The following is a 25,801-nucleotide window of genomic DNA, read 5'->3' on the forward strand; positions in this document are numbered from 1 at the left end:
CTTTCCCAGCATTCAGCTGGTTGAATTATGCTTTTTGAGCAGGAGTTGTGTACTTGTTTGAGATCTAAACTTTCAGCTTTCCTTTTATCAAGGACTAGTGGCTGAAACACTAACTATAAAGGTACATGAAGTACTGAATATTGTATAAAAATGGGCTGTGAAAAGTTACCATCTTGGAGAAGGTAATGTTATTTTATTTTTTAAAAGCTTCAAAGGTTACAATAAAGCTTATTTTATATTTCACATCATAAAATTACATTGTACCTGTATGGGAATTTTATTTTTGTTTAGGTGTATAATAGGAAGGGAGGACATGCATAGCCTAAGTGTATTTAGACTACCTTTATTAGGTCATTTCATTGTAACACTTTAAAAAGGAGCAATAGCTCTCCTATTGCCTTAGGGATTACTATTTCATGCAGGAACAAATACCACAGATTCCATGTTTAGTCTTCCAACTTTATAGACATGTCAGTGTGTTAGTACCAAAAAAGGCAAACCAGCATCCTAAGCCAACATTGAATAATGATAATAATACAATAAGTTACAAGTCCAATAGCTGCAGAAAGGACTTGGGACAGAATTAATGTCATCCACCATTCTGTTTATGTAATGTGGATAAAATTATGCATGTTGGAAAATAAAATCTTGACATTTACATGCAGAATTAAAGGCATGATTGTCATCACACAGCAACTAAAGATCTTATAATTTGGAAATTACAGATCTGACTTTGGAAATCACAATTCAATAGCTAAATGGAGCACATTAAGAAAGGAACAAATAAAATGGAGGGTAGTATTTTGTCAATGTTCATTACCATGTTGTAAAGGTATTTTAAATACTCAATCAAGTTCTGGTTTCTCAATCTCAAAAAGAAAGTTAAGCCAAGGGAGACAGAATGAAGACAGAGATGACCAATACTGCAAAGAATCAGCTGTGACCCTGAATTTGGAGCTCCCAAGACAGCAATGCCAGTATGGGACTCCAACATACACACATGCTGGGCGCCTCTTCAGCACTGGGACAGAGGAAGACATCTTGCAGCTAAGAAGTTTAATCTGAGAATGCCTTCAGAGAGATTTGAGCTTTTACTTCAGGATAACCTATAAATTTCACAATTATTACCAGCTGTGGTCTTAGAACCAGAACATGAGCACAGACTGAATAACACAAGCTGCTATGGAGTTTGTCAAGTCTGAAGATTCTTGGAGTACCTTTCCAGAAGCAAATCAGTATTCATGCTTTCATATACCAAAAGGAAATTATACAGGATGATATTTTTATCAGTCTGAGTGACTAATCAAGTAGATATAAAGGGTGAAACTACTGCTACAGCAACTATGACAGAGTTGCACATACAGAACCTAGGAATCTCTTTTCTTGCTTGCTTCTTTCACAGAGAATAGAGACCAAAGCTTCAGACTCTCATTTTCAGTAGAAACGTAGAAAAAAAGAAATCTATTAATTTATTAGGTTGAAAGGCAGATGACTGCTATACTGCTCATACGCCAAAATTTAAAACATTCATTACAAGACATCAGAAACTGAAGGGTGATTAAGGCTATGCTGCCATATACTTATTATAGCAGCAAAGAAAGAGGAAGCAAGCATTACTAAACCAGATACTGCTCTCAAAAAACACCATTTCATATATATGGGACTCAAGAAATCCCATAGGATCAGAGAAAACCTTTTTAAAATAAACATTTGAAAACTGTGCTTATATCTGTTCTCAACACTGAAAAGGAAGCATTAGGAACAAAAAAAAAACCAAACACAAAACATCACCATTAAAATCTGCCTTGCCTTTAGTAGGAGGAAACTTAACGCTTTTGGGTTTATTTTTTTGGCTGAGGCCAGAATTTCTACAAATTTCCACACTCCCACAATTTTTCAAAGATGCTTCTTTGAAAGATGTGATAAAAACACAGTGAACTGGTTCATAAAATTAGACCGCTCTCCTATGAAAATGCCCCTTTAGGGTTTTTCTCTTAATATTATCATACAGTAAAACCAAGAATATGCCATTTACATACCTAGTTTATTTTATGAGAAGAGCTTAGAAGAGTCTCTTTTTACACACTGCAAACCCTAACTCCACAGGGATGCTTTCTAGATGTCATTACAGCACAATTATGGTGCAAATAAATCTTAAGATTACTCTTAAAAGGCCCAGATTGCTGAAATAAGATGCAGTAAAATCAAATATCTGAGGCTTCAGCCAAGCTACACATGAACAAGTATTAAGAGCAGGAAAAAGCAACAGGCCTGTGAAAGAACAAAGTAACTGTCCTGTTGGCCTTAATTAAACTTATGAATTATACCATAGTATTAAAAGGGAAAAAAAAAAAAAGAACACCTGAGAAGGATCTGCTTGAGCATAAATCCTTTACCCAAACAAATACCTTGTAGGAAAAACTTATATTGCTGTTATCTTTTAAGAGGCAGCATCCATTCTAGTTACAGCCATCCACCATTCAAGATAAGAAGCAAAGGAAGGACTATTTCAGATCGTACATTTCTGCCTTCTGTGTCAGCAGATCTAGCAGGCAGATCTGACATTCCCTTTGACTGCTCCCATAGATATAATGGCCAACCAGGGGCAACCCAAACCCAACCTTTCAGCAGTTAAATCCATTTGAACTGTTCACTAGGAAAGGACCAAACAGCTTCCAAGAACAGACATGCAGGGATTACTTTACACACAGCCAAGCCTATTGTTGTTTTGAAGATTATCACCTGGAAACAACAACTCCAGACATGCGGTAGAAAAACCCTGCCAACATTTCCTCAAACTCTCAACTCCAGCCTTTTGGCATGAAAGTCCCTTTCTCTCATCTACTTGTACCACATGCCTGGCACCAATAAGGAGAAACCCATTATCAACCTGCAACTCTAGGAACTGAAGTAAGGTTTCAGAAGACTTAGACTGGAAGGGCACATCACAGTGGAACCAGTCTTCCATTCCTCATTTCAGTACTTCATCTGCCTCCCAAATACAGGTACACTGCTGTTTAGAGATGCAGGCTGAGCACACATTCATATCTGAACCACGTGATAGGCCAATATGTAAGCAAACATCCAAATTTACAGACATGTATTAAACTAAGGATGCGCCTTTGTCACATTCAGATCAGCATAACTTCTGGCTGTCAAATGGTACAATAACACTGTCTTCCCCAAAATATAAGCTCCTGCTACTTTCTCTTGCTTCTTGATCTGCCCATCTTGCAGCCAGAAGTTGGATCAAATTCTCAACATTACAAGAGTCTTGATATATTTGTTTTCAGACCAGAGTTCATCTGACTCACCTTCCAACTGCAGGATCACTAGATCTGATCCAAAGCAAGAGTCATGAATATACAGACTGAAAAGGAAGAAAAGGCAGCTGGCAGGAGATAGCCCAGAGATAGTCAGGCTAGACAAAATATAATGTGAAATTGCACCTTAATTGAGAGACCACCGGCAGGAGAGTTAACAGGTAGTCTACCGTTTCAAAGAACATGAATCAATGAAGTGCTTGTTGCCAAACACCTAAGGTTACTTATGGTTTATCAAGAAACAGAATAAAACTACAAAAATGGTCACTAACTTGAAACTCTGTCCAAAGAGCACCAGCCAAGCTGGCGAAGACTCTAAAGAACAAGTCTTACTAAGAGCAGCTGAGGGAACTGGAGTTGTTTAGCCTGGAGAAAAGGAGGCTGAAGGGACACCTACAAATGAGACTCTGCAACTACCTGAAAGGAGCCTGTCACAGGGTGAGGGTCAGCCTTTTCTCTCAAATAACAAGTAATAGAACAACAAGAAATGGCCTCAGGTTATGCCAGGGAAGATTTAGAATGGATATTAAGAAAAATTTCTGTACTGAAGAGGTTGTTACACACTGAAACAGGCTGCCTAGGGAGGTGGGTGAGTCACTAACCCTGGAGGTATTTAATAGACACTTAGGTGTGGTACTTTGGGACACATTTTAGCGGTGGGCTTGGAAGTGTTAGGTTAACAGCAGGACTTCGTGATCTCAAAAGGCTTTTCCAACCAAAACAATTCTATGAAAACAGCAGTCCTTGCAGACTTTTTTTAGTTAGCTCACTTAAGACAACACACTCTTAAGACAGACTATGGCCAAAGATCATACTAAAGCTGTTCAAAGCACATACCAACACTGATCCTTAAACAGGAGATGTCGTGCCTGTAACCATATTTTACAACTAGACTCATGTCCCCATGGCCTCAGATATTAAGAAATCAATCAATTTTTTATCACCTTGCCTGAAGTCACAACACCAAATTTGACCTTGAGCACAAGCTATACAGATTCAAAAAGGATCATTCTCCTCATTTCCTGCCAGGAAAACCACTCCTTCCGAGATGATAGAAATCTGCTTGCTCTAACACAATCTACTGAACTATCAATCTCTCCTGGACCATTCCTGAAAGAGGATGGGTGAGACTGACTGAGAACAAAACAATGTTAAAGTAATTTCTGTAGCTGTAAGAATTACTTTCAGTACTGTTTCCACTCAGACAGAAGATAGCTTTCAACTCCCATAACACTCCAGATACTGTATTTGGAAGCTTTAATGGAGATGCTGGTAAGAATGGCTTGAATCTACCCATTATTACTCGAAGAGACTTGTTACTAGGGAACATGGGCAAAAAAAAAAAGGCCTATGCTGAAGGACCAAAATCTGACTTTTTTTTCCACACTGGGAATGTTAGAAGCAGCAGCTTACTAGAAAGCCTTCAATTAGCATAGGCTTGTGCTCCTTTAACTTGGAATTACTCTGAAAAAGAGAGGTAACAATGACCACCCAGAAAGATTTGAAATATACTGAGATTGTCATCTATAAAATAGTACTCTGTACACAGAAATCTTCCCTGGAAAGAGCTGATATGAATTCAAAGCCATGAACAAACCGTTCCACTTGGCGGACAACTAGCCCAAATTACAACAAAACTGAATAAACCCAAGTCAGCCTGGGGGGTTTCTACCCTTTCAAGTGCTTTCCATATAGTCTTTGTTGATCCTTCTAGTAGAATGTTAAAACAGCTAGCCACTACTGTTTAAGCAATCCCATTGTTTACAGTTTAACCTACCACTAACAAGCTTAGAAAAGCGAGAGGGGAAAAACTGCTCAGGACAAAGGGCTCCTGGTGGCTATGGCTTTAGGGCAAGCCCCCAAAAATGTCTATACAGAGCCTGGACCTCTCTGTCTAACAGATGGAAGAAGGATCTGAAATACACCAGGACTGCCCAAGCACATCAGTTTTAACTAAAACCTGAGACCGAACATCAACCGCTGCTGAGGTTCTGCAACAAACCTGCCACCATACACCTCACTGTCCACCTACAGGTCCTTTGGCATTGACAAGACTGGAGCTGGAGGAACTGTCTGCATACAGGACTTTGCTGAATGCTACTGCTGCTCCCACTACAGCACTCCACTTGACAGAATGGCAAGCTACTAGCATGACAGGTTCTGAGACTCAGACATCACTGGCACAGCCACAACCAGCAGAAAGAAAAGTCAGATATATGACACCTGAACACACCGCTGCTGCGACTTCTCCCCAGGTTGGAAGTTGTGACAAAATTCAAACATCTTCCTAAATTAATTAGTGTATATATGAACTTCACATATTAATGACATGAAGCTTCCACTAAATGCATTTAAAAAAATACTGTTTGATGTCTGTAATAAATACAGGTACCTCATAAGAGTATTACTACATTCCTTAGTGAACAGAGAAGTTAATGAAGGCCAGGACCTAAGACACAAGCAAAACTTCAGGAATCCTTAAGTTGCTCTATCTATACTTACAGAAGAATGAAGTTTCATTCGGCAACAGAATTGCCAACCAGCACACATTTAACAGATACATCTTTAAGCTATCTTAAAACAGCAGCCTCAGATGTCAGTGTGTTACACCTTATCACTCTTCCTGTATCTCCATCACAAGCATAAATATAATCTCAACCTTTGTGAATTTAATACCACAGAAAACATAAAATACTGTCAGTTTTAAATCCACAAGTGAAAGACTGCATCTGACTTGTGGTAAATTCACTATAGAACTATTTCACCTTCCAGTGACATTAATGCTAGAAATTAACAGCTTGGTTAGAGTTTGGAATTTTAGCTAGATGGCTTATGTCACTTCTTACAGCCATCCCTTCCTGCAATTAGCAGGGAAGCTCAAAGCCATTTGGATTCTAGGAAAGTTTCAGGAAAAAGATGTCCCCTGATCTAGCCCCACATTTATAATGAGGATTAGAATAACAGATGCTAGAATAGATACATGAATGAAAGTACAACATGACTGACATGCCTTCACTTTCTTTCTTTTCCCTCTTTCAAAAAACAGAAAACCTAAAAAGGTGAGTGGTAAGAAAGTATGAGCTGTACAGTGCTTCTGTGAAAGACAAAAAAATGCATTAAAAAATGGCATGTGTAGAAGAAGTATGCTACTTCTAATGGCAGTTCTGATACTATGGCCAAACGGAACTGATTCTTTTAACAGCTTAATTCCATATCAAGCCTTCTAAAACATCTTATGGGGGCAAGTGTGAACAAAAACAGGGAAATTTCTAGGCTTGTTATCTAATTTTGTCTAAACAAGCACTTTGATCACACACATTTATATCTGCCATAGTAGTGGCATACAGACATAAATCATAAAAAGCATTAAACCAGCAGAACTTCCTTTTAAATACTTTAAGTAGAACGTTGAGGAAAGACCAATTATCTTCTGGCTCCCTTCCACACTAAGAGAACCTCACATTGGACTCATCCTGGACCCATGCTGTCTTCATTTCAAGGCTGCACATTGAGGTATTACACTCATACCACTGGGCTGCCTAAATTTCTGGGCAAATTTCAATACAGCTGCAGTTAAACAATAAATAACAATATTCCTTTTATCGATTTAGAACCAAACATTCCTAATTGATTACACAGACAAATGGATATTCAAAAAGTGAACTAATTACCTCTCAGAATCTCTATTTGGATATGATCTTGCAAGTGGTGATACTGCATGGCTAAGAACAATGTAGGCATAATCAAAAACTTGTTTGACTTGCATGGCACCGTAAGAACTTCTGCCAACGTCGTTTCCTGAAATAATGTGACAGTCATCAGATCATCTTTTTTTAATATCAGTAACCAGAAAAATATTTATACTTAAAGCTCAGAAGCCTTAAAAACACAGCTTAACTCTGTTTAAGTTGGTTAGCCCATCCTACTCATACTGAGAACAACTAAGTGTGCCTATCTCAGTAGAAGCTAACCTCAGGATTGGCACTTAACATTATGCATTCAATTTACCACTTTTAAAATACCGATGTACCAGCACCTGAAACAAACAGAGAATACAGATCAGCTCAAAGGTCTTTGTAGCTATCTTTAAGAGGAACCTACCAAACTTAAAGCATCATATCTCACTTACCAGTAAAGCTTCTGCAGGCCAAACTCAGCTTAAAATTCCACTTGCGCAATGACATTATCTTCATAGGGCCAGGTATACTTATCTCAACCTCTACTCAACCTTATCAAAACTACAGATTAATAAACCAGTTCATACGTATTATTTATCTCCACAGGATAACCCAGTTTGTCAAAACCTGTCACACAGGATTCCAGAAGTTTGTACAGCATTGTCTTTTAAACAAGTTAAATCGCACTTCTTGACTGCCCCTCTTTGAGCATCACTAACATTTATAGCAAAACTCATTCCAAATCCAGTGCCATGTGGGAGGAACTGCAGAAGATAAGAACATGCTAGAGCTTTTGTATCAGTAACAGCATACAAGCATTGGTCTCCTATTTGACACCAAGAAAGATACTGTTACCACTACCAAGAAGAAAAACTTGGGGTTTTTTTGGTTTATATATTTGGCACCAGACACCAAAGGTTCATTGTCACCACTAAATTTAAGAAACACAAGGAAAACTTTCTTCAAACTGCATAGCTAAAAAAAAGACTAGATCTTGAATGGGTAGAAAAGTAAAAGTCTTTCTCCTTCAGAATGATGTTTGGAATGCTGTGAAAACAATGGAAAGGGATGAACCACTGAAAATGTGTATTTTAAGCTTGAAAATCAGATCAGGTTTTAAACACGAACAGGTTTTACTGAAAAATATGCTTTGAAAATTGATAGGTAACAGACCAATGAGGCCGAATTCTACTTTTGAGGAATCCTTCACTTGGCGCAGTATTTTGTCCAGCAAGCCATTATAGAAAAACATGCTGAGGTCTGCCATCCAGGGGAAAAAAAAAAAAAAAAAGAAAAAAACAACAAAAAAACCACCAACACACAACAGCCTTGGCTTTACTACTTGACAACAGAATTTAGTGTTTCAAGATTATCCAACCATAATGTGACTTGAACAGAAAAGCATAACCAATTGAAGCAGACTGGGAACACAGAATTTCTTCAATACTTTATATGGTCAAAATCTGATCAATAAATACTTCCTGTTTACTGAAGTAACTGAGTATCTTGTTAGAATAAAAGGTAATACACTGGAACAGGTTGCTCAGGGAACCTGCAGGAGGTAATATTTATAAACTTTAAAAGGGTAGGTTTAGATTAGATATTAGAAATACTTTAGTATGAAGGTGGTGAGACACTGGAACAGGTTGCTCAGGGAACCTGCAGATTTCCCCTCCCTGGAAGTGTTCAAGAGTAGGTTGAATGGGGTTTTAAGCAACCTGGTCTAGCAGAAGGTGTCCCCTCCCATGGTAGGGAGGTTGGAACTAGCTGATCTTTAAAGTCTCTTCCAACCCAAATCGTTTTATGATGCTTGATTCTGTGATTGTTCTGAATGCACCACTGCAGTATCCAGCAGGTACTAGGCTCAAAATCACAGAAGCCTCTTTCTAAATGACATATTTGCAATTGGACTCTAACCTGAAGTAGAAGCAGAGACCAATGCAGGCCTAGGACAGTGAATCTAGGAGGAAACACATTGTAGTTCAGAGATGTACTAAAAAGCAGCAAAAGACTTCCCAAAGGACCTAGCCCAAAGGCAGCTGAATAGGGACCAAGGTATTACAGGGATCAAGAAATCAGAACACAAAAATGTGAATTCTGCTGCAAAACCAATGATTAATTCAGGATAGATTTTCCAGAGGCAGGACACATGGTTGTGTCCTGCAACAATGCCACCTTTCACATAAAGACATACTAAACATCTATGTAGAAGAGAATTAAATTGAGAAGCAATATGAAAAAGGAATGTGGCTAAACACACAATTGCACCTACCACTAAATTTTAGCCCTGCCACTAAATTTTACCCCATTTACAGTTGGACTCAAGGGTCTTCTCCAACCTAAATCATTCTATAAATTCACATAACAGGAATTAAGAATACAGAGGCAAACAAATTGCTTTAGTTTAGTCTAACCTGGTCCTAAGACAGCCACATTTGATGTGCATTCTACATGAAGTTAGAGCAAAACAAAGACACTGCTGCTAAAAATTGTTGGTTACTCCTTTCAGTAGTTGTTGCCACCTCCACTGTTGTGCCAGCAAAAGATATCACTTCCCTAATCCACTTACAGCAAACTCAGGTAGTTTAGTTTAAATCATCAAGGAAGTTGTGTATGAGTCTTGATTGAAGCAGATTTGAGAACAGAGGTGGGATAGCTTATGCCATAGCATGCCTAGGTTCCTGGATTGCCTCATTCTGCACCTGTAATTAGTTTATAAAAACATCTGGATAAACACGTCTTTTTCAGTTATGCAGTCTGCAGAACTTGATTTGCACTGCAGCTGAAAAGCAGGTATGGATGCCAAAGCTACCATGTGAGCTACTGTGAACTGTATAGAGGTGGTCCTACCCACTCCAGAAAACATATTAAAAAAGCCAGAAGATCACATATTTGCATTTGCTGTCTTGAATAGATTGTCTTATGAGTGATCATTCTCATTAGCAGATCACATCTTGCATACCTAAGCATCCCTCTTTAGTCACAATCTGTAGAGTGATCAGTCAAATCACATAACCAAATGCTTTCACTCTCTAAAACAATCAGACATCAATCCTCAGAGATGTACACACAATGGTGTGTGATTTCATGTATAATTCAATCCTCATTCTTTCTTACAAAGCCTGTATCCCTAAAAGAGTATGCCTAAGATCTCCATCACTATCAGTATTGTCACTCCAACAAGCAGCCTTCCATTACCTGAAGCAGTTTTAAGAACACGGCCTGGATGGAAGCTGATCCATTTATGTTAAGCTATTACCTAGTAAGTAGATTTTTGCAACATTGAGCGTCACATGGGTTCTTTCATATGCTAATTTCACTGTATTTCTGTATTTTTATAAGTGCATATATTTCATATACACACATTTTAAGTTTCTGATGACAAACAGGAGATACTGAAAAGCTCTAATGTGGGCAGACACTAAGACTAGAACAGGTAATCCCAACAGCTGTTGCCAATCTCAAATCCAATCACTTCTTGTGTACCTGTCCTATCAGGATGCAGAAGCAACACAAGGCCTACCTAGTCCATCAAGCTAGTCTTTTTTCAAAGAAAACATATTAAATTTAAAGTTTAGAGCTTCTCAGTGTCCATATCAATTCAGAATAAAAAACAACCTCACTCATGAAGGGAGCAGCACAGGTAGAACTCCAAGTCTTAAACCGCAATTTAGCTACAATGCCACTGCCAGTCTGAATCAAGATCAAAATAATTCCTATTCTAAGCATGAGAAATGTCTGAAGGACCTCGATAATCACTTGGATTTACAAAGACATAAAATAATAAGCTTCTCCAGCAATCTGCTGAATAAATGCCAAATTTGTTTTACATCCACAGATTAAAGATTTGTTGCCTGCAACCAGTCACATTTTCCAAGATAGAATACTTCTAGACCAACTCCACACAAACCTCTTCTAGGATGATATCATCTACCTTTCTCCAACATGCTCCTCTGAACTGACTTCTGAGTGCCTGGCTTTGCAGTTCTCCTAAACTAACACTTGCACTTTTTTACACATGAAAGACTGGACAAGAGCTTTGAGAAGCTTAAATGGTGGCAGCTACAAGATGTTTGTAAAAACTCCCTTCTTTGGATGATGCAAAGGGGAAAATTTTAATCTCATTACCCTGTCTTAGGACACTCAATATTAAGAATCTTAGGCTATTTATATACACAAACTACCACTTCAAAAAATGCATCACCAGCTAGATCAGTCTTGACATCTCAAATCCAGATTACAATATACTTCCCAATTCAGGTGCAAACTCTTGGTATCTTTGCTGGAATCTTGTTTCTCAGATCACAGAAATTATAAACCTCTAGCATCCAAAAATCAGTCCTTGAGAATCTCAGAGGGAACCTTACAGCACCCAGGAGAATCTGAGCAAAACTCACTACAACCAAAAAAGCAACCCAACAGGTTGATGCATGTTCCTTCCAAATCTAGGAACTAATAGAAGGTACTAAGCAGGTAGAACTGAAGTATCATATCCTCCTGATGGCAGAATTTATCTGTTAGCCAGACTTGACCATTTCACACTGAAGAAAAAAAACAGTTCTCCCAATTTAAGAAGTAATCCCCCTCAATCCTGTCCCCTACAAGACTATTTAAAGCTGTACCTATGAGTTACACCTTTCAGCAATCTACTGCTGAACTAGAGCATACAATCACAGGGGAGACTTTTACACTACTTGGATAATCCTGAGAAACTGAAAGGCTTTTTTCATCCCTGCATTTTTTGTCTGATTTCTGGATTAGGAAGTCATCTTTTAATGTCTTCCTCCAAGGCTTAACCAGAACTTTGGAGAAAGCCATGATCAGGCTAAAAAATGTTCACAAAAAAAACTTGTGCATTCAGTGCAAAAACAGGTTTGAGGGAAAAACTCTACACCAGCTAATGCTAACTTAAGAAACATCTGTGTCCACTCTATCAAAAAACTTCTTCCCATCTCCTCTACACTACTGGAACTATTCCTTATGGAGTTAGACACTGAGTGGATCTGACAATAAACTCATTAGAGATGATGACTTGTCAACCAGGCAATGACCTGAAACCTTGGAAAAGTGTTTTGTACTGGGACATAAGCAGTAACAGAACTAATTAACAGAATTCTAAACATTATCTACATACACTTGACAGGTACTTTCAGATACTGTAAGAATATGTGATTAACCCTAGATCTAAGGAGGCTGGATTTGTGAAATCTGGTTCAAAGAGCCATCCTATATCTTCTATATAATTTCCCTCCTAGTTGCACCAGGCAAGTTTTGAAACTCTGTGGCAGATGCCAGAAAATACCCCTGTGGGAGACAGTGATCGGGTAACTTCAAGTTATCATTAGCTTTCACCTCCCCTGCCAAAACACTTCATGTCCTGTAGGAATCACCTTATCTCAGCCCATACAACTTAATCTAAAATTTAATTCCTGTCAAATCTTTGACAGTATATAACTAGGTATTTTTCTTCTAAACTGTAGTTATTTGCGTCTGCAAGATTTATGCTAGGATGAACAGATCAGAGACCCTACCAGACTTGCAATTTATTTATTTTTTCTTCTCTGAAGAGTCAAGAAGGAAAAATCCCAAAGCACTATAAGCAGTGATTAAAACATTGTGCAGTGCATGTAATTTTTTCTCTTTCAGTCCTCAGCTGATAGGAAGGAACAGAACTGAAGGACATCAAAGGTTAAAGAAATGTGACTCATGCTGCTACTCAAATGGGTCTTCAGGAAAGTACACAGCTACTGAAGGCAATCTCAATAACACAATGGAAGTTCTGCAAAATCACACTGATGTCTGGCCAAGTGCAAGAGTCATGATGGACACAAACTCTACAAACATATCAGATACGTGGTTAGACAAATGAGTATCTTAGCTTACAACCTGTTCTAAAGAATATTCAGTAAATTGAGTATTTAGAAAAGTGCCAGACTTCAGCTCCTGATCCATGGTATTTGCTTTAGAAGTGCTGTACATAAGGAGTCTACCCACAAGACATGACAGTATGGAGTTTGAGTGCAAATTACATTCTAGAAATATTAATGCTGAAGTCCAAATTAACTGAAAAGTGACTCTGAAGTAGCTGAAATTCCAAAACAGCTTTTTAACAGACAGTCTAAATAGAATCCAAACTGAGTACTATGAAGCTGGAACTTTTTTCAGGAGCTCAGCCAAAATTAATCTTGATTACTTTCAAAGTTACTGAATCAAAACCAAATCTTAAAGAAAAGTTTTAAGTTAGATACTTTTAAAAGTACATGCAACTTTAACTGACATCCTCTAAAGGCTCCTGTGCAGCACAGAAGCCAGTTAGGCAAACCACTCTTCACACAAACAAAATACAGCTGCTGCTCCCTTGCTACACATCCATGAATGTACACCCATGCTTCTGTGCAGCCTCTACTGCACTGCTCTGCAGGACAGGTATCTCATACCTGGGGTGTTTCTTTCCCATATGGTGCAATTTACCTGAAGTATGGCACCACAGACTGAGGTGGGAAAAGCTACATATACCTTCCATTCTCATTCTCTCATAATGAACAACAGAGAGCTGTCGCTACTAACAAACTCCCTTCCAGGACTTCCTGGACCTCTTTATTTCACTACGCCTTCAGCATTGTTAGATAATTTTCTTATACACTCAACACAGTCCTGAATCTCCAATGCATTATGTACTTGCACTGTTTGCAATCCAACCTACTCAGGCTATCAATCTTGGGAGACTTCATGTCCTTATCCCTTAGCCCATCGCCATAACTGTACCTCGACACCAGCAACAGTCTCTTCTCAGTGCAGCTTCTTAGCTCATTTGACAGACTTTAGGGACTCTAATGTAAGCTGTGAGAGCACAAGTGGAGCCAGAGCTCCAGAATACTGCAAGAAGTGTGCAATCTTACCAGGCAGGAGAGGATCTTCAATACATAGCATGGATGGTCTGTATCCATTAGTCATTACTTTCATAATTTCTTCTTTGGCAATATAGGCACCTCCATTTTTTATTCTAATACCAGTTTTCAAGTAGTTAAAATTCCTTCCATAAAGTTCAAAAAATTCTATCAGAAGCATTCCAAGGTTTTCATCAGCTCTTCTGGCATCAATTCTTGGATGCAGCTGTGACACAGAACAGTTGTAAATTATTAAAAATTATTGCTTTTCAGACCATAATACAGTGCAACAAAAAGATCTCATTTAATCAGCTGAGTATAATCGCTTTACACAAGCCTGAATTGAGTCATCAATTCTTCGATTACTTAAAATATTGCCACATAACCAAGAGGGGGCAGCACTTCAACGGTATCTGGAAGCAAAGGAATTCCTTCTCTTCCAGCTTTTTGACGATTTGTAAATTCTTTTCCCTAAGCCAAAAGCAAAAGTACTACGTATTACGTTACATCTTAGTAACAGAGTAATACTTGATTTTTCAAAGAAAATCCATTTGACTTAATGTTTTCAGAAGCAGGGGGAATCCGTTTACCCAAATGAAAATACATTCTTCTCTCAATACCCTCCTATTATACATGACATGTAAAGTCTGTACTATTACTGAAATCAGCAGCAGGATATGTGGATTTCCCCATTAGCACATCTGCTGAGACACACTGACATTGTACGTCATCATCCTCATACCAAAAAAAAATGTATTGAAGAAGTTATACCTCATTACCTACAGTATCTGCTAGTTTTACATATGTCAAAACCTAAACAACGTATAATTTTAAAAACTTGACTGTTTGACTTCTTAATTTTAACAAACACTGAAATCATCTACTCTGCACATTCAGCATCAGTAGCCTAGGAAGCAAAAGACTAAAATAGCATCCTGGAAAATTTACAGTAAGATGATTCAGGTACTGGAATAGGCTGCCCAGGAAGCCTGCCCACATCACAGGCGCTGGTACAAAAAGCAATGTACAGCTTCTATGCAGTTCACAACGCTCCTGCTGTTACTTCAGTTCAGACAGTGAGCAGTTCTTAGAGGTCTGAAAAGTAACCCACAGGAGCTGTCAACGATGAAACACCCAGAGCCGTAACAGTAAAGTTCTGCATTGATATGGGAGTCTAAAGAAACCGCACCTAACAGGGCATAAGTACAGAAACCGAAGTGTTTTAATGAACATTGAAACAAGTAAGAAGCAGACTTACCTGCAGGAAACTAATTGCCATTAAAATTAGGCTGTAAGAGCTAATTCCACCAGTAAAAACTTCATTCAAGTCCCTCTGGAGGAGGAACTGTTTTAGTACTAAAATCAAGTAAGGCAGCAAAGAATATTTCTGCAAAGCAAAGTAAGTCTTTTCAATGACAACATCGACATTCTAAAACAACATTTTAACACAAGAAGATTGATTTTCTAATAGAAAAATGTTATTTGGTAGTATACTACAGTGTTTCCACAGCAAAAATTGAACCATGCATTTTTTTTATTCTAGAAACAGACAAATAGAGTAACCCTCACTTAAATCAAACAGCTTACATATCAAATGTATTTCCCCTAAATAGCAAGATTTTTATATCCTTCTTTCAATCTAATTGTCACTGATTATAGTCAAAGCTTTACATTTAAATAGTAGTTTTACTACAGAGCGTAAAAGTAAGCTTGATTTTAAGTACGTAGCTACAGAATAACTGGTTTTAGATATTGTTTAGAAGGATAGTATTCACAATCAAGCATCACTTAAATTCCAGGTAAGCAAAACTTGAACACACTTGCTTTAGAAACAAAGTTCTGTAACTATCTGCAGATCTAGATATTATTGTATGAGTTCTTTCAGTGCACAGGTTTCTCCACAAACACCTAGGACTTGAAGGCAACACTGGATAAATACCAGTAGAAAATAAATTAAAATACCCATGGTTTATTACTATTAATGAAAACAGTCTTCAGCAATAAATTTTCAAAAGTCTTAAGCCATACTAAGAAAGGCTGGCTAAGCATCTAGCACATCCTGAGTAAGCAGTATAACATTCATTATATGGCCAATACCTTCATGTACTCCTTTATAAATCGAGCTGCCTTCACACCAGTTTCTACATTAAAACTGATGTCAACTTTAACTTCTGTCTCCTGGTCAGTAAGTTTTATTATTGGTACCTGAAAAGATTAAAACAAAGTTTTATGCAGCCCCAGAAATTCAACACCAGTGCTATTCTCCAGCCTACACACTTAACACACCTGGATACTATGAGTCCAAATGAATGCAACTATCAAGACAAGTGTGTTTTTGACATAAGATAGCAATCCTACCTTGACTGATAGGCAAACTTTCTTAGTGAGGGGATTAAAAATTTAGCCGTGTATAATCACATTAACTTATGATCACCCATGTACTCTCCCACAGCTATTAGATACCTGCCTTCATAGCTGCAATCTGTGTTTTGTAAGGCAACTAAACGTACTTAATGATTTACTGCTGTTCATAGGACACATTCTATTCTAATAACCTGAGGAAACTGCACTCATCTGACCCATCACTGAACCATTCACTCGCTAAATTGACAGCAGACTAGCCTAGCAGAAAAAATAAAGCACTGTTGGTTTAGCAAGCTGAACTGGTTCACTGTATAGTCAAATGAAAGCCAGAACGGATAAGAGCAAAGCAGGAGTAGTGATACTTCCTCTTCTGGCAGGAATAAATTATTACAGAACTACTGAATATGTAGCTCAGTCTCACACCACCGCCTTAAACTTCAGGTGATAGCATTTATTTTAAAATTAATTTATTTAATTTTTAATCTGAAATGGAAAACATTTTTACCAACAGCAGAAGGAATAAAGTAAGAAAGGCTAGTAAAATTGATAAGCCACTTTACATCACTAGCTTATCGCTGACTCTGAAAATCCCAGTCATTCTCAAGTAAACCAAAGATTACCACAGCTACCGTTACTCCAGCAGCAGCCATAGGAATCTCTGGACCTAACAGAGTAACTCTCTTTCAGAGATCAGAAAACATAACAGCTTGCTAACAGAAGTTTGGAATACTCTGCTTAGTCTCCCTGGAGTAAAAACCACTTGCTCAGTAACAAAATACCCAAAGTTTTTAGCATATTCAATGTGATCTGTTAGGCTTACAAGACAGATGCAAGAGATACTAGATATTACTTTCACAAAAGAAATAAAACTCTTATGTAGCATATTTTGGAAGGGAGAAACAAACATTAGGTTTAGAATACTTACCTATGCTATGAGAAACTTGACAACCTAGAAAATCAGGATTTCAAGCTAGACAGCTCTAGTTACTGAACCCTGGCTAAACAAAGTCTTCTAAACGGTCAGTGGAAAAACATTGTTCAAATAGTTACCTTATTTTAATAGATATATTGAAAATACTGACTTTCAGGTCTTTATGGACAGCATAAGCACAAAACATGGCCTTTCAGCAAATACAGTACACAGAATCACCATTGTCCATGTAAAAAAAAAAACTCTGTGCTCTTGCTAGGCACATGCAGATTCTAGTAAAATCTTGCACGTACAGAACAAAGCAGCACTTAAGACAGTATCATCTGCTTCCTGAATTAAGAACGCTATTTGTTATTAACATTTTAAGGGATTTGGAAGTTTTTAAGCTCAATATTCCAAAGACTAACTTACCGTAGCTTTATCAAGTACTTTAATGGAATACGGCTCAGCCACGTTGTGTTTTCTTAGTGCTTGCTCCAGCAGCTGTAAAGGGGGCCGCCAGATTCTAGTAAAATCTTGCACGTACAGAACAAAGCAGCACTTAAGACAGTATCATCTGCTTCCTGAATTAAGAACGCTATTTGTTATTAACATTTTAAGGGATTTGGAAGTTTTTAAGCTCAATATTCCAAAGACTAACTTACCGTAGCTTTATCAAGTACTTTAATGGAATACGGCTCAGCCACGTTGTGTTTTCTTAGTGCTTGCTCCAGCAGCTGTAAAGGGGGCCGCTCCCATTTCCCAAAAACAACTAGATCAATATCACTAGACAAAAAGAACACAGCATGAGACCCTTTTAAGCTTAAAGTGTAATACTGCACACCCTAAAAGAGGCAGAATTCACATTCTATGTAAGACAAGTCCTCCAGGGTGACCATTTTCCAATTTTTAATCTAGATTCCCAGTAAGCTTCATTTAACATTGTTAATTAATAGATGGCCAGTGTGCTTTAGGACCTAAAGTAGTATTCTAGTTTCTTGCTTCTGGTTCTCTGTTGAGTTCTTTGAGCTCCTCTCCCTTTTACCTTTCCTGCTCCCTTCCCTCTGACTTCCACAGCCCTAACCCATCCCTCATCTACCCATGTTGACAAGCATATTAATAGTCCAAACAGGTTTTATCAGCAGTTGTTATTCATATAAATTAAATTTCCAGTGCTTTCCTGCAGAAAATTGATGTAAAGACAACACAGTCTCTAAGGAACAGCTCATATATCAAACCATTAAGCAACATGAAACATTGAATTAAATAAGACATTTTGCTCTCCAAAACAGGGAGAACACAGTTGTGATAACTCCTCTGACTTTGCAAAGTAACTTTATGATAAGTGACAGGCTCAGTAATTCAACCTAACTAAATACAATCTTTATACAGGAAATACTAGACATTCCATTTTACTGTATCTTGAAAACAAAGAGCCAAGGACTAATCCCAGACACAAAGAAGAAAAGGTAATTCAGCAAAGAGTCAGCAAGTACCTCAAGCAGTACAATGATATATCAAATACAGATTAAAGTTCAGAAAATTCTTCCCTTTGTCACATGGGACATAGGGCAAAATGTCAGTTTGACAGCTTCACACTTTCCAGTCTAAACTCCCCTCTGGAATTTACCATTACTCTAAAAGATTACAAGCTTTTACATAGAAGTAGATTATTACTTACCTAGTTGGAAGATAAAGCCCTGTACTAAAGCTGCCAAATATCTGGACCTGAAAAAAACCCACACCAGTGAAATACCTTGTCATTATGAATGCTCACTTCATTTTACTTTCACAAGACTTAAGATTTTTCTGGACCTGTTAAGGATATAGCCCAGTTATCTAACTTACCTTACTACATACTTTGATAAGCTTGCGCAAATCTACTTTCTTTTATAGATGCAACTTTAGAGGAAACTTTTTTTTTAACAGGACAAGACTACCAATTTTGCTAGGAGGAGACCAGAAGCCTTTCAAATAAGTCCTTTTCCCTATTTCTTTCTAGTTTGATAGAAGTATATGCTGTTACAAATATCTCTTATTTCTGCTCCCTTCTTTCCTCATAGGACAGCTTTACTGAAATTGGAAGGGTTTAAGGTAAACGTTTTTCCGTATTTGTAGGTTTAAAAAACAGCAAGTGAGTCTAAACATATAAATTCAGATAAACATGAATACTTCAGATTTTGCTGTAAGGATAACTATGAAATTGTGGTAGTTGGTTGTGTGCGGATGCCATGGTTTAGGCCCAACACAGTGGAAAAGAAGGCATGCTGAAAGGACACTCACAGTCAACATTAAGTATTTTTATTATACTTCCAATCTAAAGAACTGGAATGTTCTTCTCCCTCTACTACAGCACAGGGCAATTTACAAGTTCACTAAATCTTACAGATACAGTGCAGAGGGACACGGTGTAACAGTGGGCTGATAAAGCTGGGTTAGTAGAGTTAGGTGAAAGGTTGGACTGAATGATCTTACAAATCTTTTCCAACCTGAACAATACTGTGATTCTTTGAAGGAGGAAGTAATGATCTGCTTCTGCATCTAGACACTCAAAAGTCTATGGGGCCTGATGGGATCCACCCTAGAGAGCTGAGGGAGCTGGTGGGGGAGCTCGCTAAGCCTCTCTCCATCATTTAGCAACAATCCTGGTCAACAGGAGAGGTTCCAGATGACTGGAGGCTGGCTAATGTGAAACCCCTCTACACGAAGGGCAGGATGGAGGCTCCAGGGAACTACAGGCCTGTCAGCCTGACCTCAGTATTGGGAAAGATCATGGAGGGGCTCATCTTGAGTGAGCTCACACAAGCAAGTGCAGGGCAGTTAGGGGATCAGGGCCACCAGCACAGGTTTATGGAAGGGAGGTCTTGCTTGACCAACCTGATCTCTGTGACCGTATGATGTGCCTTTTGGATGATAGGAAAGCTGTGGATGTTGTCTACTGTACAAGGCCTCTGATACTGTCTCCCACAGCATTCACCCTGGAGAAGCTGGCAAATCATGGCATAGAAAATGTACTCTTCACTGGATAAAAAACTGGTTGGATAGCTAGGTCCAGAGAGTTGTGCTGAATGGAATTAAATCCAGTTGGTGGCCAGTCACGAGTGGTGCTCCCCAGGGCTCAGTGCTGGGGCTGCTCCTGTTTAACATCTTTACTTATTATTTCGATGAGGGGATAGAGTGCACTCTCAGTAAGTTTGCAAAGGACACTAAGTTAGGTGGAGTGTCAGTCTGCTTGAGGGCCCCTAGGGAGGCTCTGCAGAGGGATCTGGACAGGCTTGATTGATGGGCAAAGGCCAATTGTATGAGGTTCAATAAGGCCAAGTGCCAGGTCCTGCATTTCAGTCACAACAACCCCCAGCAGCACTACAGGCTTGGGGAAGAGCAGCTGGAGAGCTGCCCAGCAGAAAAGGGCCTGGGGGTGCTGTTGGACAGACAGATGAACATGAGCCAGCAGTAAGCCCAAGAGGCCGAGAAGGCCAACAACATCCTGGCCTGCATCAGCAATAGTGTGGCCAGCAGGAGTAGGGAGGTGATTGTGCCCCTGTACTCGGCACTGGTGAGGCTGCACCTTGAGTACTGTGTGCAGTTCTGGGCCCCTCACTAGACGAAGGACATTGAGGTGCTGGAGGGTGTTCAGAGGAGACCCATCAAGCTGGTGAAGAGTCCAGAGAATAAGTGATATGAGGAGTGGCTGAGGGAACTGGAGATGTTTAGTTTGAAGAAGATGAGACTGAGGGGAGACCCCATTGCTCTCTACAACTACCTGAAAGAAGGTTGTAGGGAGGTGGGTGTTTGCCTCTTCTCCCAAGTAAGTAAAGACAGGACCAGAGGAAAAGGCCTGAACTTGCAGCAGGGAAGGTTCAGACTGGAACCTTCATTAGAAAGATCTTCTATACTGAAGGAGTGGTCAGGCACTGGAACAGGCTGCCCAGGGAGTTGGGGTAGTCACCATCCCTGGAGGTATTCAAGAAACATGTAGATATGGCACTTCACATCATGCTCTAGGGGCCAAAGTTGTAGGGTTGTGGGGATTTTTTCAGCTGGTGTTTTCTAGTGGTGTGTGGTTCGCTGAGTTTGTTTGGGTTTGGGTTTTTTTTGTGTTGATGGTTGGACTCTGATCTCAAGAGGTCCTTTTCTGCTATGACAATTCTGTGAAGTGACCTGTGAAAAGGCTGGCCAACACTGGGCCATTTCAGTGTTTATATCTGTTATCATATGGCAGAAAAACGCTATTAAGGAAAATTGCAAGTGAGGATGAAGTAGATGAACTTTAAAGTATCTTTAGCTCAGTACTATGGCCACAGCCCTCACTCTTTGTCATGGAAGGCTACAAAATCTCAGTGGTCTGAAATGTTTTCCTGCTTGTGAACGATAACACCACTACCTGGTAATCTGAAAGGTGATGCTGAGATACAGTTTACATTATTTTGGACGGTTTTTGTTCAGAGGAAACACTCTCTGAATAATAAAAGGCTTGTAAAAACAACTTGGGCTGCCAGGGTATCTCAGGATGTCAAGCTCAATTTTCCCACAAGAGCAGGGCTCAAGTAATTTCCTAAATGTCAAATTTGTGAAAAGCACAAAAAAACCCTAGAGTTTTTAACTGCTTTTTGTAAAATTCTGTATTTACAAATATCCACAGAGTCAGAACTGGATACATAGGTATATGACTCAGTCTCATTTAATATTCAAAATGAAGTTATGGAAAGGTAATAAATTAAATATTACTTAATTTAATTAATTTATTATTATATTAATTTACTTTAAGAAATGCACTTAAAGTGGATAGTTCTTCATATCCACAGTTATCAAAATGAAGGAAATATCAGTAGCCTTCATTGACCTGAAAACTTAAGTTTTTTAATTTCCTCCACTTCTTAAACTGTCAAGTACTGCAAGAGCTGGGACATTAAGTTGATTGCCTTAAGTTTGAAGTCTTATCTGTTCATTTCTAAAACACAGGAAGGTAACAGCAAGGCTAAGTGAACTGCAGTCTACAATTTACGAGAGAAGCAAATCTACACTTAAATTATACTCACATCAGCTGTAGGCCAAAGATCTTTGATGACTGTTTCTATCCTTTTGACCACTTCTGTTCTCATAGCTGCTTCTTCAGGACGAGGGGACATGAAGTCATAGAAGTCAATTATTTCTTCATGTAGCCTAAAGAAGAAAGAAGCATCAGTTACAATTACATTTTAACCATTACAAAAAATTTCAACAGAAACAGGCTATTTAATATCATAATTTAATTAAAACCAGTAGTACTTTAAAGAAAGATGAATGCTACAACAATTAGGCTTTCACATGGGAAAATGGAAGATTTGGTATCTGGGATTTGGGACAAATACATCCATCTATGCTTTTGTCATTCATGGCATTCTATGAGAATTTAAGTATGCATCAGAATAAAATGTTTTACTTTCAACTGCTGCCTGTTAGTGATTTTATCTGATACTCTTTTTATTTAAGGAAAAAAGTCACTCTGGCAGTTCATCTCCAAGCACTTCAAAGGCTCTCAATTAATATCCACTTGTCTCTATCCACCAGCTCTTCTTCAAGCTAGCAATCCTCATCTGTTTTGCTTTCCTCACACAGGAGCAAGTCCAAGGTTTGATCACTGCTAGCCTTCTTCATCTTGTCTGCAGTTAAACCAAGTCTTGGAAAAGGTGGTCAGAAATGCACACAGAGGCAATACATAATCACACCATTCAGTCCATGACACACCTGTTTTCATTTTATTGTCCATTTCTTTGCAAACATTGCTGCTAACTGCTATTTGAGGATATCTGAGTATACAGCTGCTCCTTAAAATAAACCATTACGAAGAAGCGTCAAGGTGTTTTCTGAACAATAACCACCAACATAAAGCCCACCCACTGGGTATATTCGGCTTGAATTATTTTTCTTCAGATTCATGATTCCGCATTTGCTAGAATTTTATCAACAATTTTATAACCTAATGAATTGAACACAATTTAGTGAAATACAGGAGAATATATATATGGTTAAAAGAAATAGTATATTCTGAGATACAGACTTTTCCCAATATTATCTAAGATTAAAACATTGGCAAAAGCAGCAAAAATAGAACTGCAACCAAGAAGAGGAACAGAACTTAAAATTCTTCTCTTCCCATCCCACTCACAACACCCATCAGGTGCCTTCACTTTTGTATACCAGTCCTCCTCCCTACCAGTAACACTTAGGTAATAGTACTCTATGCCTTATGCTATGTTCTAGGCTTACAAATGAAACTATGAAAACCCGGTGCTACATTCACAGACTGTACTGCCACACCAAATCAGTCTTATTACTACATAATTCAGACAGCAATTATCTTTGTCACTGTAATTGTACAGAAGGCAGTAAACTCAAAGACTGAGAGAATAAAAAACTTTCAACTATAGAGAACTTAAGAATCAGAGCTATGAAATGTTTTACAAGTAGATACCCTAAACACTATACTCAAAAATCAAGTTGGCTATTAAGGAAAGAATGGAAGAAAAAAGTACCTTTTTTTTCTCATATACAGAACAAAGCTGAGTTTATAAAATACATCGTACCTTTTCCACAAAAGAACATATTGTTCTTATTTCCTCTCTAAGCTTTCTTTTTGCCCCACACTCTTGCAAGTCAGAGCCAGTCCTAATTTTAGATTGAGTTTCTTGCCAAGTAGATTTTACCTCTTAGGAACACTTTGACATTTCATACACTAAAGAAACTAAGCTGGCTGGACTGATTCACTGTGCAAATTTCCAGACCTAAGTAACAAAACTTGTTTGCATTTTGGAAGATAAAAAGAATCAACGACTAATCTATTTTTGTAAAGTATGTCACTCCAACAGAACTTGACCAATTGCCTTATTATTGGCTGAACATACTTGGAAAAAGCTGCATTGAAGCTGATATATACCTCCAAGTTAATACACAGCAAAACAGCTTCTGAACATTACTTACTTGTGACTTAGGCTGCTGGACTTCAACACAGCACCAAGAAAACAATATAATTATTTTGTTGCATCAGTGAAGGAGCATACCATATGTTCAACCTTGGAACTGAATCAGAAAACTCACTATGCCAATAAATAGAACCGCTAAACACTGAAATTCCTGTCTTAATACTATTCTTTTCCAAACGCCCAAAGATAGCAAGCGATTTAACATCCCAGACAAGTCAGAAAGGTTGCAACAGCAGAAACAGATTAGTGATGAGAGACTAATTATGCCCATACATATTGGGTATGCATTACATCAAGTTAGCCACCAAAATGCTTAAGGGAAGAAGCAGCTCTTGACAATCTTGAGCAATAGTCTAAAATCAAAATGCATCCATCAAAGTATCACTGGCAGCAAAACCTGCAAATTCAAAGTCAGTACCTCTGCAAGGCAACAAAAACTAAAAAGGCCTTTTCTGGACTTAAGCACTCTTAGAGTTCATGATATAAAAGAGGAAGCTTCTTAATGCAAGATTTTTAACCAAAAGAATAATGTTTTTCAGAGCCTATTAAAGACACCACACTGGTTGTTTAGCAAATGCCTACACAAGTGACCAGGTTTTACAGAAGAAAAAAAAGGGCTACTACTACTTTTTCACAGGAAGATATCTTCAGAAACCTTGAAGCCAACTACAAAGCAGGAAAAGAGGATTGGAAGATTAAGTATATCAAAAAGGATTATGAGGAACAACTTAACAAGATGCAAACCTATGCTTGAGAAGAGGATAAACTATCTGAGGAACCCAAAAACCTGCTTCTGTTAAGTGAATTAAGTGATTACAGCAGAGAAAGTTAAGTGATCACAACACATGACAAGCAGAGAAGCTAATTTTTTATTTATATTTTTTTTTAACCACTCAGAGGTTTCCCTTGTCCTTACACAGAGAGAACTTGTCCCAAAATGACTTTTCAGTAGAAAATACCTCACAGCAAGTTTACTCCTGGTTTACTCCAAAAGCAGCACTGACATGATGCTGCATTTATAGCAGAAGAATATGAGGCAGCAATCTTTTTTAATTCAAAAACATTAGTTTTGACATTCATAATAGTCAAACTAGTCAAAAGCAGAATCAATGCAACACATAAATAGCTATGACTATATTAAGATGTTAACATAGCTTTAATAAATGGAAATAGTGTCTTAAAGAAAACCATTAGGTTTCTTAAAGAAAACCAAACTTGAAAGAATCAGTAACCACAAAGGAAATCTTTTTATCTACTTGGATTTCCAAACAGCATTTGACAATGGTCCCACATGTCCTTATGAAGACTTACAAAGAAACTAAGCTAACATAGGATGAGAAGGAAGATCTTTATGTAGATAAAGAACTTTTTTAAACAGCTGCTGAAACTCTTAGTGTCCATATGAAAGTAAAGTCACCAGTGAAGCCTCGAAGTGCCCTGTCCTAGTATGTGATCTGACAAGGGGACAAATTCTAAAGCAGAAAAGTCTGAGGCTGCAAGGTTATCTAGAATAAGCCAGATCAAGAACTGAAGATGGACATTAAAAAACAGACTGCACAGTGAAGCTGAGGCAGAATTTGAGATAGGATAAATATAAGCACGACAGAGGCACATGAGAAGATTCTATCTTTACAAAGATGCAATGAGGAGCTCTGCAGTGGCTCTGAGCACTGAGAAT

At 38.3% G+C, this 25,801-nt stretch overlaps 1 protein-coding gene across 2 annotated transcripts in view; it reads right to left on the reverse strand.

The window, feature by feature from the left end:
* The window catches only part of PAPD7 (PAP associated domain containing 7), a 46,643-nt gene extending 24,326 nt beyond the window's left edge, over window positions 1-22,317 (reverse strand). For both annotated transcript variants that reach the window (XM_010008323.1, XM_010008322.1), the window contains exons 1-7: window positions 22,201-22,317; window positions 18,843-18,889; window positions 17,827-17,947; window positions 15,985-16,092; window positions 15,146-15,274; window positions 13,900-14,113; window positions 6,995-7,121 (exon numbers count right to left, since the gene is read on the reverse strand). In XM_010008323.1, coding sequence (XP_010006625.1) covers window positions 6,995-7,121; window positions 13,900-14,113; window positions 15,146-15,274; window positions 15,985-16,092; window positions 17,827-17,947; window positions 18,843-18,889; window positions 22,201-22,290 — 836 coding nt within the window. In that variant the 5' untranslated portion in view covers window positions 22,291-22,317. The remainder of the gene's footprint in view (window positions 1-6,994; window positions 7,122-13,899; window positions 14,114-15,145; window positions 15,275-15,984; window positions 16,093-17,826; window positions 17,948-18,842; window positions 18,890-22,200) is intronic.
* Window positions 22,318-25,801: the final 3,484 nt, after the last annotated feature.

This window comes from Chaetura pelagica, unplaced genomic scaffold (genome assembly GCF_000747805.2).
Source record: "Chaetura pelagica isolate M959 unplaced genomic scaffold, ChaPel_1.0 scaffold71, whole genome shotgun sequence".
Taxonomy (NCBI): domain Eukaryota; kingdom Metazoa; phylum Chordata; class Aves; order Apodiformes; family Apodidae; genus Chaetura; species Chaetura pelagica.